The following is a 14,840-nucleotide window of genomic DNA, read 5'->3' as shown; positions in this document are numbered from 1 at the left end:
TTTCTGGTTTAACTTGATGCTCAATGCTTTGTTTGCATTTCATTATCCTAAAAAACTAGTGGATGCTGAATTTGAGAATTGAAAATGTGTTTTGATTTATTCAGCCAACTTAATCTTCTTGTTCTTCAGTACAGTACAGATTTGAGATTTCACTAATAATAAAAGGTCGGGGTTAAATCAAATACCCTTCGTTTTGAGGCTAAGCCTGCTTCTATCCTTATAGGATAGCTATGGGCCTATGATATCGAATGCGGCCTGGACTTAACCCACTAAATTCTTATATTTTCGACTTTTTTTGTTGTGGTTGTTGACACCTGACAGCCTTATATTTTCGACTTTAGAAAATCTGAATAAAACTTCACATATTTTTGGATAAATCACATTGTATAATATATGTTTCTAGGACATTAGCTGCATGTATTCTGGAAATATTAGGTAATCCTATTTCAAAAAGGTAAATTATCGTATCAATATCATTATTTAAGGTATTCTATCTAGCCTTTTTGTGTTAATAGGAAAAATATATAAACCTTATTTGGAAATCTATATAAAGTTTAAAACATATATGTAGTAATTTAGTTTTAGTTACCAAATTTTTGAGAGTTACTCTCAAGCAACTAACATACTATTAACATTAGAAAATCTGGGCTTACAAAGTTATAAGCTATAACTTTTGCTTTTATCTTTAACATTGGACATTTTATTTAAAATTAAAAATTAACTTTGTAAGAACATATTTTGTGAAATCAAAGCAAACTTAGGAAACTAGTTAACCAATTTTAAAGTTAGTTACTTATTTTATGAATTGAAAAGGTTGAGAAATTATTCGATAAAATTACCGTGTGTAAACTAAATATCATTTAATCTTTTCCTATAAACGGATCGACTTGTACTTATAGGATTGAACTCAAGTCCGAGTATAAATAATCATATTTATCAATATCGGTTTCTTATTTAACGTTACTTTTTGCGAGCGTAAAATCTATGCAATATAGAAAATTTAAAATTCAATGATTATTTTTCTGATACAGGAACATGTATATAAACTAAATTAACGGTTTTTAACTAACTAAAACATAAATATCACAAACTTTCTTTTTTCTTTAATTTAATCATCAGACGTTACTCAACGTTGACATTTTTTAACGTAATTTTAAAAATTCTAAAATAACTAATAGTGATTATCATTCTTTTTTTCCCGGTAAAACTAGCGTATGTATAAAGTAAACTAACGGTTTTTTTAACGTTTTCTTTCGCTAGTAATTTAAAAAATTTGTAACTCTTAAAATTTCTTAACTTTTAGAAATCAAATATTGATGTCTAAACAAGAAAAATGTTGGATCTCATAACATTTTTTTAAAAAAACAAATACAACAATTAAAAAAAAAAAACATTTGACTTTAGAAGAAAACGAAAAGTAATAATACTATACTTTAGGCTGGAATACGTATAATCCCAAACACAAGAATCTCTCAGTATCCAATACTCTAAAGAAGAGTATCCCTTTACACTTCGTAGATATCATCTATTTTGTCGTTTCCTTTCTATTTAGCCTTTTTAGCTTTTTTTTTTTTTGGCTTTTTTTTTTCATCCATTCTTTTGTTTTCATTCTTAGAACTTGAGAGGAAGACATCGACGGAGAAAAAAACGCAGAACTTTTTTTTTTTTCTGGCTGTAATTTTGTGGAGTCAATGGATCTAATTGGTAAAGTAGTCAAAACTGTACACAAAAACTGTAAATTGAAGCTGTAAGAAATAGCTCTATATGAAAACTGTACAAAAAAGCTGAGAATAAAGCTTTTAATAACATTTTTAGTAAAATTTTTATGATTGGTAAAAATTCAAAACTGTACCACTTGTTAGTACTTTGTTTTTGTTCACCAATCACTACCAATGTTATTCAAATAAAAATTGCAACTTTATTAGTTTTTTTTGGGTCATTACTATTAAATTTTGTATGACTATAAAAAATGTCTACGAACCTTCCATAAATTTCATTGACTTTTCAATATTTTTCTTGGTGATCGTTTCATTTTCATTCTCCTTCTCTTGTTTAGACGCGGAGCTCTCTTTTTCTTCGCCGGTCTTTCTCAGTGAGTCTCCTTTTTTTTTTTCCTCTACTATTTGATCTAGTTACACTGTTAAGCTAATCACCATTGGTTTCAATTAAGATTTTACTGTTTCAATTTGGCTTTAATTCTTTGATTACTTGTGAGTTTTAATGAGTTGCTGCGTTTGGTGAATTAAAAGGCGACACTTTTTTTTTTTTTTTTTTTTCCTTTACGCGTGAAATTTCACTTTTGGGTTTGGAATCGAAATGCTTAGTGCTTTACAATCATATAACCCTAGAATTGACAACAAGTGTTGATCTTTTTTGTTCAGTTTTGGCTTCATCATCTGAGTTTGTGAGATTTTTGGGTTTTATTTTTTATGTTGCAGAGGATGAGTTAAAGCCACTTTGGGTGGGGGTTTATCACGGATTTGTTCAAAGGAACCTCCTTTGACAGTTGGACTAAAAGCATAGGTACTTTTCCGATACTTACAACTCTAAATATATATATTTATATATTTACGAGGTTGACAAGGTTGTTTTTTTTTGTTTGTTCTATTAGAGTTTTAGAGAAGAAAAAAGATGAAGAAGATGAAATTGAGATTACGAAAGCTTTAGTTTTGGTTTTGGTGCAATCATTGCCGTGGAAGCTGGGTTAAAGCGAGAGGATCAGAATCTTTTATGTCAAATTCCTTTTGGGTATTTTTAAAGTTTCGATTTTTATTCTTTGGTTGGGTGTGTTTGGCTTTCAGGAAGCTAAGACAGTAGGGATTACCTAACATGGCATTTACTATTCCGTTTGACTTGCTCTGTTTTTGATTTTCTTGTCATTGCTTTAGCTAGAATGTAATTTACCCTCTAGATTTTTCTTGAAGCATTTATTGGTGGAGTTGAGAAATCCAGTCTAAGATTTTGTTCTTTCTCTGATCTCTGGTGATTCAATTTGTGTGTGTGTGACCAATCAACTTCTACTTTGTCTTCATTCCTTTTGCTTGGAGTTGTTGTCCTTTGAGGAGTGTTTTGATTTCAATGTTATAATAAAGCCATGATTTTTTTCATTTTTTTCTATGGTTTGTACTTTTGTAGATGTTTTGATCTGTCACTCTCATACAAGTAAGCTCGTTGGGGGGTGATTATCAGTCTGAAGTTGGTTTGGAGTTTTTTTGTTCAAATGGCTGCTATTCAAGAGAGGTTTCCAGTCTCTTCTTCGTCTTCATCCTCGTCATCATCATCCTCCCTTTCGCTATCAACAGTGCCTATAGATGGAGAATTGTGGATGATTGCTGAGGAAAGGGTTCAGGAGATACTATGTGTCATCCAACCAATCTATCTTTCAGACAGAAGTAGGAATGAGATCATTGCTTATATCCAGAATCTTATCAAGGATCGCCTTGGAATTGAGGTAAGAACTTTGGTGCTCTAGTCTAGTGGATATTTTGTTTGATGAGGTTTATATCAGTCCCACTTCTTATGAATATTGTATCAGAATGATGTTTAGTTGCGGTGTTGCGTAAGAAGATTTGACCCGTTTTATTTCGTTAAAATGCTTAAGTTTCTTGCTGTATGGTTAGATTCAGATTCAGAACTATTAGTTTTCTTGCATATGGTTTATCTGGCTGTTTCTTCTTTTAACTTAATCAAAATGTAGCTTTAATGCGGTTTTGTATTTACCAGGTCTTTTTATTTGGTTCGGTGCCACTAAAAACCTATCTCCCAGATGGAGATATTGATCTGACAGTCCTAACTCCTCAAGATACGGAGGAGGACTTGGCTGAAGCATTGTGTAGTATGCTTAGAGCTGAAGGGGGAGCATCCGATTTCCAAGTAACTGGTGTTCAGTATATCCAAGCACAGGTTTTTGCTTGGTTCCTTCTTTGTTTCGAATTATATGTTTCAAGAAAACTTATTTTCATGCTTATGCCGCTCATTTGACATTTTCGATGGAAGGTCAAGGTCATCAAATTCAATATCAAGAACATTGCTGTGGATATCTCTTTTAATCAAATGGCTGGATTATGCGCTTTATGTTTTCTGGAGCAGGTAAATACTTAATAGCTTCGGCTTATGTTACTTCTTTCATTATCCTATCCTTAACTGATTTGATAAAATCTTTGATTTTTGTTGCTTTGTTAGGTTGACCAAAATTTTGGAAGAGACCATCTGTTCAAACGTAGCATCATTTTGATTAAAGCCTGGTGCTATTATGAAAGCCGTCTTCTTGGTGCCAACACTGGTTTGATCTCAACATATGCATTGGCAGTACTCGTCTTGTACATCATCAACAGTTCTTATTCATCATTGTCTGGCCCTTTAGCAGTAAGCATTTTTTAAAAAATCTGCGCTTATTTGAGAAATGCTTCCAATATTAACAGGTTAAATCTATCATCTACAGGTACTGTTCAAGTTCTTGGATTACTATGCATCATTTGATTGGGAAAATTACTGCATCACGGTCACTGGTCCGGTCCCGATATCATCTCTTCCAGATATTACGGGTAATGACGCTGAGATTCTCTTCTGTTTCCCTTAAATTTGTAAATAAAAATAAAATCATTTGTTGTTGTGCCTTCAGGAACCGGAGATCATGAAGTAGTCCTAAATGAGAAGTTCTTTAGAGAATGCGTGGAGTTATATTCGGTTCAAACTAAAGCTGTCGAAGCCAACAGGCAGATATTTCCTATAAAACATTTCAACATACTGGATCCTCTGAAACACAGTAACAACCTTGGACGTAGTGTGTCACAAGGTACCCTATTGACCAGAGATTTCTAATGCCACAAGACCAAAACGAAGCTCATGATTGGTCTCTCAAGTAATAGTTTTCTATCTTTTGTCCAATCTTGTTTAGGAAATGTCCCACGTCTAAGACATGCTTTTACTCTGGGAGTTCAAAGGCTAAGAGATATACTTTCAGTACCTGGAGAAACCATGGGTTGGAAACTGGAGAAGTTCTTTCGCAATACATTGGATAGGAACGGTAAGGGACAGAGACAAGACGTAGCAGAACCTCTCATCGCTTTTGGCACTGGAAGAACAGAATTATCTAATCTTAGAGGAGATTTTGAAGGATACTTCAGAAGTCTTTTATACGGGAAGTGGTTTCACGGTGAGATTCAGTATAGCTGGATCCCTCAGGGTCAAGAAACGAGTTCTTGGGACGTTGTCAGTTGGTCTGTGACCGATCAAAAGAATGTTCTATATTGGACGAATCCGGATGGTTCAACGTCGACGCAGAACATGCAGAAATCAAGAGGAACTGGCACTTACATTCCTGATATGGTACATTCACCGTTTACTCTTTAACTTGTATAGTTGTATTCCTATTATAGAAAAGAATTTGTTTCTCAATTGTATGATCCATCGGGGTTTTTTTTTTTTTTTTTTGCAGAGTCAACAATCTTACACTGATAGGCTCAGTATTACACCAAGCACAGTGAACGCAGCATATCAGACTCAACAATCTTGCACTAATAGTTTCAGTAGCACACCAAGCACAGTGAACTCAGCATCTCAGAGTCAACAATCTTACACTGGTAGTAGGTTCAGTAGCAGACCAAGCACAGTGAACTCAGCGTCTCAGAGTCAACAATCTTACACTGATAGGTTCAGTAGCAAACCAAGCACTGTGAACTCAGCATATCAGACTCAACAATCTTACACTGATAAGTTCAATAGCAAACCAAGCACAGTGAACTCAGCATCTCAGACTCTACAATCTTACAATGGTAGGCTCAGTATCAAACCGAGCACAGTGAACTCAGCAGCTCAGACTCAACAATCTTACAATGGTAGGCTCAGTATCAAACCGAGCACAGTGAACTCAGCATCTCAGACTCAACAATCTTACAATTGTAGTTTCAGTAGCAAAACGAGCACAGTGAACTCAGCATCTCAGGCTCAACAATCTTACAATGGTAGTTTCAGTAGCAAACCGAGCACAGTGAACTCAGCATCTCAGGCTCAACAATCTTACAATGGTAGTTTCAGTAGCAAATCGAGCACAGTGAACTCAGCATCCCAGGCTCAACTGTTCAAACAGAATCCTTGAATTGGTCTCTTAGGTAAAAACCCTTTTCATCATAACTTCACATACCTACCAACAGCAAACAATGACAAAGAGTTTTTTTTTTAGTTTTTTTTTTTTAATGGTGGTAAATGGAGGTTGAAGCATATGGATGTTTCATTTTAGGACTCATTAGGAATGTAATTCTGTTGACCCATAATTCATTGAGAGGTCTCTCTTAATTCGTTGAACAGAAAAACAAAGAATCTGATATTAGCTCTTTGCATATTCTTGATGATCATTGTTGTTGTACTTTTGGTCAATTAGAGTAAATCGAAAATCCTAAAAAAAAAACTTGAGGTTTATTACATTGCTATGACGCTGTCTCGGAAGCAACTTTAGTTTGATGACTGATACATACTGATAGAGAAGTTGTTGTCGTTGTTGTTGTTGTTGTTGTTGTTACTTGTTAGTGGAGTTAAGGGCCCAACCTGAAATCTTTTTATGACACTTAAGTCTTATCCATATTGAGATATCCTATGTATATGAATATGACGATATACATCCAAAGCATTACGTCACGTACTCACCTCTCTCACATATAGTATATCCTAAAATTAATTATTACTTTCATCTTCATAAGATCTCTCCTGTATTGTATAGAGCGTTCCTCTAGGCAAGATCTACCGATAAGTTTTATAGTTATGTGCAATAATTAGGTTGATTAAAGAGATCTTAGCAAGATCAATTATAAATTTGTAAAATTATGACGACAATTTGGGTTAGTGGCATATATAATATATACACCAAGTTAGGAAACTATTATAGATAATAAATTTGTAAAATTATGACGACAATTTGGGTTAGTGGCATATATAATATATACACCAAGTTAGGAAACTATTATAGATAAGTGAGTCGGTGACACATAGATTAATCTTATTTGTTGAAACTATTTTAAGTTGGTAAAATGGCTTCACAATTGCTAATGGTTGCCTTTCCCTAATGATACTAGGATCGGATCCCAATGATACATACGTGTCTATTTTCGACAATCAGTAACATGTTTATATTAACTTGTATAATGCATTTCTAAGCGAGACATGATCATTACAAGATAAGCAAACGCAATTATTCACTTCTTACGTGCTAGAATGTTGTGTCGTTGTTAATTATTATAAACACTTCTAATTATATACAAAGTATAGTATTTATAATACACTTACGAGGTTCGAACCTCCATGCTTTCTATTTTAAAAAATAGGGGACAATTTTATAAAAGAGTTTTCCGCTGTTCGACCTACCTCTTCAGTCGGCACTGACCAATGATAGCACGTGACTCCGATGTTTACGTTACTCTTTGATAACAGACGGTAATATAATTTTAAATCACCCTTCTCTCACTACTTGGTTTGGAGTTATAGTATTCCATCTCATTACGGTTACAAACCAAAATCAATTGTGTGCATCTATTGTAACTTTTTAAAGTGTGATAACGTCTTTAATCCTCCTCTTTTGTAAAAGGAAACAAAGGAGGACTTAGGAGATAAATGAGAAAGAATCCAACGTCTCTAATGTTTTCCCCAACAATAAACTTTGTGGTCAATGCATCTTTTGAAAAGTTTATTACTTAGATTTTGATTTTAATCACCAAATTTTAAAAATTTATTTAATTTTTCCTGCTATACGACTTGTCATAGAACAAAGCATGCAATGATGGATCATTCCGATAAAAAAAATGATAACATAAAGAAATCAAAGAAAAGAAAAAAGTAAGAAGTTGCCATGTTATAAAACCCATCATGACCATTGTTTGCCAATTTCAACAAAGTTGGCCCTCCAAATTTAATAATGCAATGCTTCTTTTCTTATATAGTTGTTTATATATATCTATATATATATATGTATGATCTCTATTATAAAGAACAACACTACAATTTCTTCTTGACCCTAAAGAAACGAAGAAGGAAAGAAAAAATTCTCTTATTTTCACCATTTAAATCGATTGTTTTTTTGAAGATATATAGTATAATGGAAGCAAGGAAGATAAAGTTTCACGCTTTATTACTCTCGTTCTTACTTATCTCCGGAATCCCTTCGATTCTTGGGTTGAGTGTGAGTATGAGAGCCACTACTAGATCGGAGCCGGAGGCATTTCACGGCGGAGACTTCTCGGAAGTGAAGATCAGGAAGTTGATGGTTACAAACTTGGAAGTTGATGATTCAAGTGACTATTATGATGAAGGATCATCATCACCATCACCACCAGTGCCTGATTATGATGATATCTATAGAAGGCAAGGTGATGTCCCAAGCCCCGGTATTGGCCACTGATACATGTCATGGGTATATTTTTACACACCCAATAAATACACATTCTGTGTTATATATTTATACATACATCACATGTTGTTTATATACCTTTTTTTTTCCTAAGAGAGGTGGTCTCTATATATACTCTTTTCGTTGCTTTTTCCTCATTTTTGATATTTTGATTTTATTCCATTCTGTCTTTTTTTTTTTTTTGTTCAGAAAAATAATCGTTCCCTTTTTTACTATTAAATTGTCTCATTTCCTCGTGTTGATGGGAAAAGCTAGCTTCATATGTATGTAGATATGCATTTGTCCGTTGTAAAAATGTTACATGTTATTAAGAACTAAAGAGTAATTTTCTTTTATAAACAAGAAAAAAAGAAAGTAAGCTAACCACAATATATAATATAAAAAACAAGGTCCATAATCAAAATATAAGATATTTTTTTAGTGGGATATTTAACTAATACCTGAGAATCTTGTATGTTTTGTTTATATAGTTTCATGTTTCCTAAAACATTAAGAAATAAAAATTATATGATAAAAGAAAACACAAAAACATTCCGCCAGTTTGGTAACAAAAGGAACATTCTGTCGGGTTATACAGTCTTCGACCATTCACCAATGCAATTGTTGTAATTTTAAATTATAATAACAACGAACACTATACAAAGTTTGCCTTAATGGCCGTTAACAAAGCCTAAAAAGGTATTTATCGTGCACATGGGACATGTTAGTGTGGTGTAGATATGAACATACCATATACTGTACATGCATTTTTTATTGGCGTTCAAGAAAGTTCTAATTTACGCCCTTATTTATCTTTCTGGATTCGGAATTAGCAATTTAGCATACGTAAGTTAATGAGTTAACACACAATCCCATCTTCAACCAAGAAACACAATTATCTTCAAAGAAAACTGTACTCACCATCTATATATCATGCATCAATTGGTTATATAGGTTAAGAAGGCCTAATAAGTAATAAGTGGTCCGACAATGGAATTTGTGTAAGCTCAATTTGATTTGAACTTCTTAATCTTCAAACATTAAAACTTGATCAACATTTATTTGTCCCCACTATAAATGATAGTTCTATTTTAAGAATCAAGCATATCCTGAAATCTGTTTTGTTTTTTGGCAATCAAAAAAATAACTGGCGTAAAACATGCCGAACTTATTATTCACTGAAATAGACACCTAAACCACTGTTCAAAGCAAAATCTTGTTGACCAAAGAGACTCATATCAAGAGCAGAAAACAAATATATCGTTCACATTTGACTGGTACATACACCAAACTGAAAAAGACACGCATTCCTCAAATCACGTATAGAATCTTTAAATCATATAAAATACATTTTCTTTACTTTGAAATATCAAATGTAAGTGTGATTTGTCTTTGTCGTCATGTAGCGCATGCATATATATAGTATTAGTATTAATATATTAAGTGATTTGATAACATGTCTCTTTTATACATGCATTGAATCCACCGACCAGTCTACTCGATGCTTTGAATTATACTATAGTTTATAAAGATTATGTTGTGAAGAGCAAGCTGAATCGATTTTTGGAATTTGATTCCGATCCGGTTTTTTATAATTGTTCAACTACAATAATGTTAAAGTGGGCGAGAAAGATAACAATCTCACTTTCATCTTTCAAGTAGCAAGCAAAATAATACTAATGTATAAAAAGGTTGAAAATGAAGTTCCACGACACCTAAAAGAAGAGTGAAAGAGAAAGAAGCATAAAAGAAGGGAATAGAAAAAAAAGAGCACCAATCAATCACTTCAAATTTTATATGTATATTTGTGTAAACAATTATGATATAAAAATTATTAAATAATTGATTTTTTTTTTTCTAACGTAAAAAATATATATATATATATATATATAGATATATTTATAAAAAATCCTGATATTTTTTTTTCATTTATTATATGTCATCTATAGTAGTTTGTCTTTTTTTAATTAGGGAAAAAAATTCTTGACATACATACATGGGGAATCTACCATCACGTAAAAGAAATCTAAAGATAATTTAATTATAAAAAAAATAGAAAAGGTAATTTAATTATTTTAAATAAATACTAGTGACTATTTATAGAAACAAATATTTATAAAATTTTGTTTTGTTACCACTTACCACCAATATTTACCTTTTTTAAAAAGCCGTTTATGTTTCTTGTTGCTGTTATATTAAAAAACCAAAAACTGAAGAAAAGAGAAAAAGAGGAAAAAAACAGTTTCGTTATTTTGCTGGTGGCGATGACCAGATTGTGAGGCTGAGTGAGGTATATATATGCTACACAAAGCTCCATCAATGGCGCAAATTCTGTTGGTAAGTAAAAGATTTTTTTGTTTTTTTTTTTAAAGATGTAAAAGTATGTAACTGTCGGGGAGGAGCACTCACGTGTTTCTGTCTCTTCACCTGTAAAAAAGAAGGAGAAATCAAATAAAAGAAAGGTTGCGTTTTTTTTTTTTTTTGTATAGCCAAAGCAGCATGTGTATGTGGAGGCTATGGCCTTATGGGTTCTTCTTATCTTCTTCTTCTTCTTCTTCTTCGTCTATCTTTAATTCAATGATAAGCAGATCATCATCTCTTTCGATTCACGTCACCCCCACTCACCCACCCAGAAATTTTTTCACATTTATAAAATTCTCTTCTTCTAAGTGGGTAAAATACCCATAAATAAAACACAGTTGGCCTTGTGTGTGACACAATATGGGCAAACAATTAAAAGAAGGTAAGAAAAGCTAGCTAATAATTGAGAAATCTCCATTTATGGCTAAAAAAAAAAAAGCTTAACACTTTTGCAAGTCAATTCCTTTTCTTCTCTATTTTGAAAAATCTTATCCTGGTGGGTTGGGCACTCTCTACTTTCTAGGGTTCTTCTCTATTTGATCTGGGTTTTTATATCTCTATATAATGGCGTGAATGAATGGCATGTGCGTGAATGTGGCCTACTTTGTTTTTCTTCTTCTCTGCTTAATTTGGGAAACAATGTTGAGTTGTCGTATTTATTGTTTCACTGTTTTCGACATGACTTTTCATTTGCTTCTGCCAAATTTTTACCCAATTTCTCTCTTTTTTTTTTTTTTTTTTTAGCTTGAGTTAGATTTATAAATCTATCTTCTTTTTTATTTCCTTTCTCCAGGTTCTTCTTCTTGTAGCTTGTTAGGTGGTTTCTGAAGGTTTAGAGTTCAAAACCATGGATCTCAATCTCGGGAAATGCTGTGGTTCTCGTTCTGCTAAGGTTTGTTCCTTTTTTGTTTTGTTTTTTTTTTTAATTAGATTTGTTCAATTTTGGAGCTTTTTTGAAGATTGGAATTGATGTAATTATTGCAGAAGGAATCATGGAGGTCGGTTTTGCTTCTTGCTTATCAGAGTCTTGGTGTTGTCTATGGTGACTTGAGTATCTCTCCGCTTTATGTTTTTAAGAGCACTTTTGCTGAAGACATTCAACATTCTGAGACCAATGAAGAGATCTACGGTGTTATGTCTTTTGTTTTCTGGACTCTTACTTTGGTTCCTTTGCTTAAGTATGTCTTCATTGTCCTCCGAGCTGATGATAACGGAGAAGGTGAGTAGGAAGACCACTCAGACCAGAATGGGATAAAAACTGAAAATTTGTTTGCTTATGTAGTTATGTTGCAAATTTCTCAGGTGGAACTTTTGCTTTGTACTCATTGATCTGCCGTCATGTCAAAGTTAGCCTCCTCCCTAACCGACAAGTTTCTGATGAGGCACTGTCCACTTATAAGCTTGAACATCCACCGGAGAAGAACCATGATTCGTGTGTTAAAAGATATCTGGAAAAGCACAAGTGGTTACACACTGCTTTGCTGCTTCTTGTTCTTCTTGGGACTTGTATGGTTATTGGAGATGGACTTCTCACTCCAGCTATCTCCGGTATTTTTGCTTTCTCTGTGTGTAGATGATATCTCAGTGTCTAAGTGCTGGTTTAAAGAGTTTTCTAATCTTTTCTTCTTGTTGTGTGTAGTTTTCTCTGCAGTGTCAGGTCTTGAGCTGAATATGTCTAAAGAACATCACCAGTGTAAGTACACAAAGAAGACTGGTTTAATGTTAGTTTTTGCTGCTTGAGTTCTGATGAATGATGGCTCCCTTTTGTTGATCAAAACGTGCAGATGCTGTGATTCCTATTACATGCTTCATATTAGTCTGCCTTTTCTCGCTACAGCATTTTGGGACACATCGTGTTGGGTTTGTTTTTGCGCCTATTGTCCTGACTTGGTTGCTCTGCATTAGCGGTATTGGCTTGTACAATATAATACAGTGGAATCCTCATATATACAAAGCTCTTTCTCCTACATACATGTTCATGTTCTTGAGAAAGACTAAAGTAAGTGGATGGATGTCTCTAGGCGGAATCTTGCTCTGCATAACTGGTGAGTTATAAGGAATCAACATTGTTAACGTCGCCATAAAGATGTCAGTAATCTAACTCTTTAAGTCTTTTGTTTTAGGTGCTGAGGCCATGTTTGCTGATCTTGGTCACTTCAATTACGCAGCAATTCAGGCATGTTTCTAATTAGCTTGGATGCTTTATTTGTTGTTACATCCCCACGGATTTCAACAATTCTTTGTTTTATTTGCTGTAGATTGCGTTTACCTTCCTCGTTTATCCGGCTCTTATATTAGCATACATGGGGCAAGCTGCTTACTTATCCCGGCATCACCATTCTGCTCATGCAATTGGCTTTTACGTCTCTGTGCCAGGTCAGTAGTTTTCCTTACTTGAAGAACTTGAAAATTTATCTGGTGTTGACCATTGAAACCATAATCTGAACTTTTGTTTATTTTAATCCTTGGTTTTGAATAGAATGTTTGCACTGGCCTGTGCTTGCGGTAGCTATTCTTGCTTCTGTTGTGGGAAGCCAAGCGATCATCAGCGGGACTTTCTCAATTATAAACCAAAGCCAGTCTCTTGGATGCTTCCCTCGAGTCAAAGTTATCCACACCTCCGATAAGATTCATGGTCAGATTTACATACCGGAGATAAACTGGATGCTAATGATTCTCTGCATTGCTGTTACTATCGGGTTTAGAGATGTGAAACACCTGGGAAATGCATCAGGTATGAGGAGATTCTTTCATCAGCTCAAAATTTTTGGATTCTTTGACTTTGAGATTATATTTTTGTTCCTTTGTGGTTGGTTTCAGGTTTGGCTGTAATGGCGGTTATGCTAGTGACGACGTGTCTTACCTCATTGGTCATTGTTCTTTGCTGGCACAAGCCTCCGATACTAGCCCTCGCCTTCCTTCTCTTTTTCGGATCAATAGAGCTTCTCTACTTCTCAGCCTCACTTACCAAATTCCGTGAAGGCGCTTGGCTTCCAATCCTCTTATCCTTATTCTTCATGATTATCATGTTCGTTTGGCATTACACAACCATCAAGAAATACGAGTTTGATCTCCAGAACAAAGTCTCGCTTGACTGGCTTCTTGCATTAGGTCCAAGCCTTGGAATCACCCGAGTTCCAGGTATCGGTTTAGTCTTTACGGATCTAACCTCTGGAATCCCCGCCAATTTCTCCCGGTTTGTTACCAACCTCCCGGCTTTCCACCGTGTCCTCGTCTTTGTCTGTGTGAAATCTGTCCCAGTCCCATTCGTTCCACCTGCTGAGAGATACCTCGTGGGCCGAGTAGGTCCAGTTGACCACCGCTCTTACCGCTGCATCGTGCGGTACGGATACCGAGACGTCCATCAAGACGTGGACTCATTCGAAACAGAGCTGGTGAGCAAGCTTGCGGACTTCATCCGTTACGACTGGCACAAAAGAACACAACATCAAGATGCCGACACCGCCCGGTCAGTCCAGTCCAACGAATCCTCAAGCGAGTCAAGACTAGCAGTGATCGGAACCGTGGCTTACGAGATAGAAGACAATCTCCAACCAGAGAGCGTCTCGATAGGATTCTCAACAGTGGAAAGCATGGAAGACGTAATAGAAATGGCCGAAGCAGTGCCAACCACCACTATAAGACGGGTGAGATTTGCTTTACCAGAAGACAGTTACGAGGACGAAGGATCGTCAGCGTCTGCAGAAGCAGATGCAGAGCTGAGAAGCGAGCTGAGGGATCTGTTGGCGGCGCAAGAAGCCGGGACAGCGTTTATATTGGGACACTCACATGTGAAAGCGAAACAAGGGTCATCGGTGATGAAGAGACTGGCGGTTAATTTCGGTTATAATTTCTTGAGCAGGAACTGTAGAGGACCTGACGTGGCGCTTAAGGTCCCGCCCGTTTCTCTTTTAGAAGTCGGCATGGTTTATGTTGTCTGAACTACTTAAAAAATCCATAAATATATATAAAACCTAATTCCTCTGTTGTAAATTCGTGACGTTAGCTTCGGTCTTTCTATTAGATCCATCTCTGTGTTTGTGACTTTTGTCAAATCTAAAGACCAAGACGGTCAAAATTTTCAGTATTAGTATTATACATTATC

At 34.9% G+C, this 14,840-nt stretch overlaps 2 protein-coding genes and 1 non-coding gene across 9 annotated transcripts; all 3 read left to right on the top strand.

Annotated features, from left to right (window-relative positions):
• The first annotated feature begins 1,457 nt into the window (after positions 1 to 1,457).
• Positions 1,458 to 6,353, top strand: LOC104782538 (protein HESO1). Of its 2 annotated transcripts, none has more exons than XM_010507500.3 (11): positions 1,458 to 2,092; positions 2,439 to 2,523; positions 2,612 to 2,748; positions 3,136 to 3,451; positions 3,724 to 3,903; positions 3,997 to 4,089; positions 4,183 to 4,365; positions 4,442 to 4,544; positions 4,622 to 4,795; positions 4,898 to 5,328; positions 5,438 to 6,353. In XM_010507500.3, exons 4-11 carry the CDS (start codon positions 3,221 to 3,223, stop codon positions 6,095 to 6,097), a joined length of 2,055 nt encoding a protein of 684 aa, XP_010505802.2. In that variant the 5' UTR covers positions 1,458 to 2,092; positions 2,439 to 2,523; positions 2,612 to 2,748; positions 3,136 to 3,220; the 3' UTR covers positions 6,098 to 6,353. The 2 variants fall into 2 exon arrangements, with proteins under 2 accessions (XP_010505802.2, XP_087367152.1); XM_087511026.1 differs by having other exon boundaries at positions 2,082 to 2,210.
• A 1,523-nt stretch (positions 6,354 to 7,876) lies between these two features.
• On the top strand, positions 7,877 to 8,749 carry LOC104782536 (precursor of CEP15). The gene has a single exon (XR_015597275.1). It is a non-coding gene; the product is annotated as a precursor of CEP15 (transcript).
• Positions 8,750 to 10,517: 1,768 nt separating this feature from the next.
• LOC104782535 (potassium transporter 2) lies at positions 10,518 to 14,822 on the top strand. 6 transcript variants are annotated; one of them, XM_010507494.3, is made up of 10 exons: positions 10,518 to 10,711; positions 11,529 to 11,627; positions 11,720 to 11,954; positions 12,038 to 12,283; positions 12,375 to 12,428; positions 12,520 to 12,780; positions 12,859 to 12,911; positions 12,994 to 13,111; positions 13,215 to 13,469; positions 13,556 to 14,822. In XM_010507494.3, exons 2-10 carry the CDS (start codon positions 11,583 to 11,585, stop codon positions 14,674 to 14,676), a joined length of 2,388 nt encoding a protein of 795 aa, XP_010505796.1. In that variant the 5' UTR covers positions 10,518 to 10,711; positions 11,529 to 11,582; the 3' UTR covers positions 14,677 to 14,822. The 6 variants fall into 6 exon arrangements, with proteins under 6 accessions (XP_010505796.1, XP_087367151.1, XP_010505795.1 ...); XM_087511025.1 differs by having other exon boundaries at positions 10,695 to 10,836; XM_010507493.3 differs by having other exon boundaries at positions 10,695 to 11,117.
• The last annotated feature ends 18 nt before the right edge of the window (positions 14,823 to 14,840 follow it).

This window comes from Camelina sativa, chromosome 4, assembly GCF_030686135.1.
Source record: "Camelina sativa cultivar CO46 ecotype springtype chromosome 4, ASM3068613v1".
Classification (NCBI taxonomy): domain Eukaryota; kingdom Viridiplantae; phylum Streptophyta; class Magnoliopsida; order Brassicales; family Brassicaceae; genus Camelina; species Camelina sativa.
Note: the sequence above shows the minus strand (reverse complement) of the source record. Positions and strands in the feature narration are given on the sequence as shown.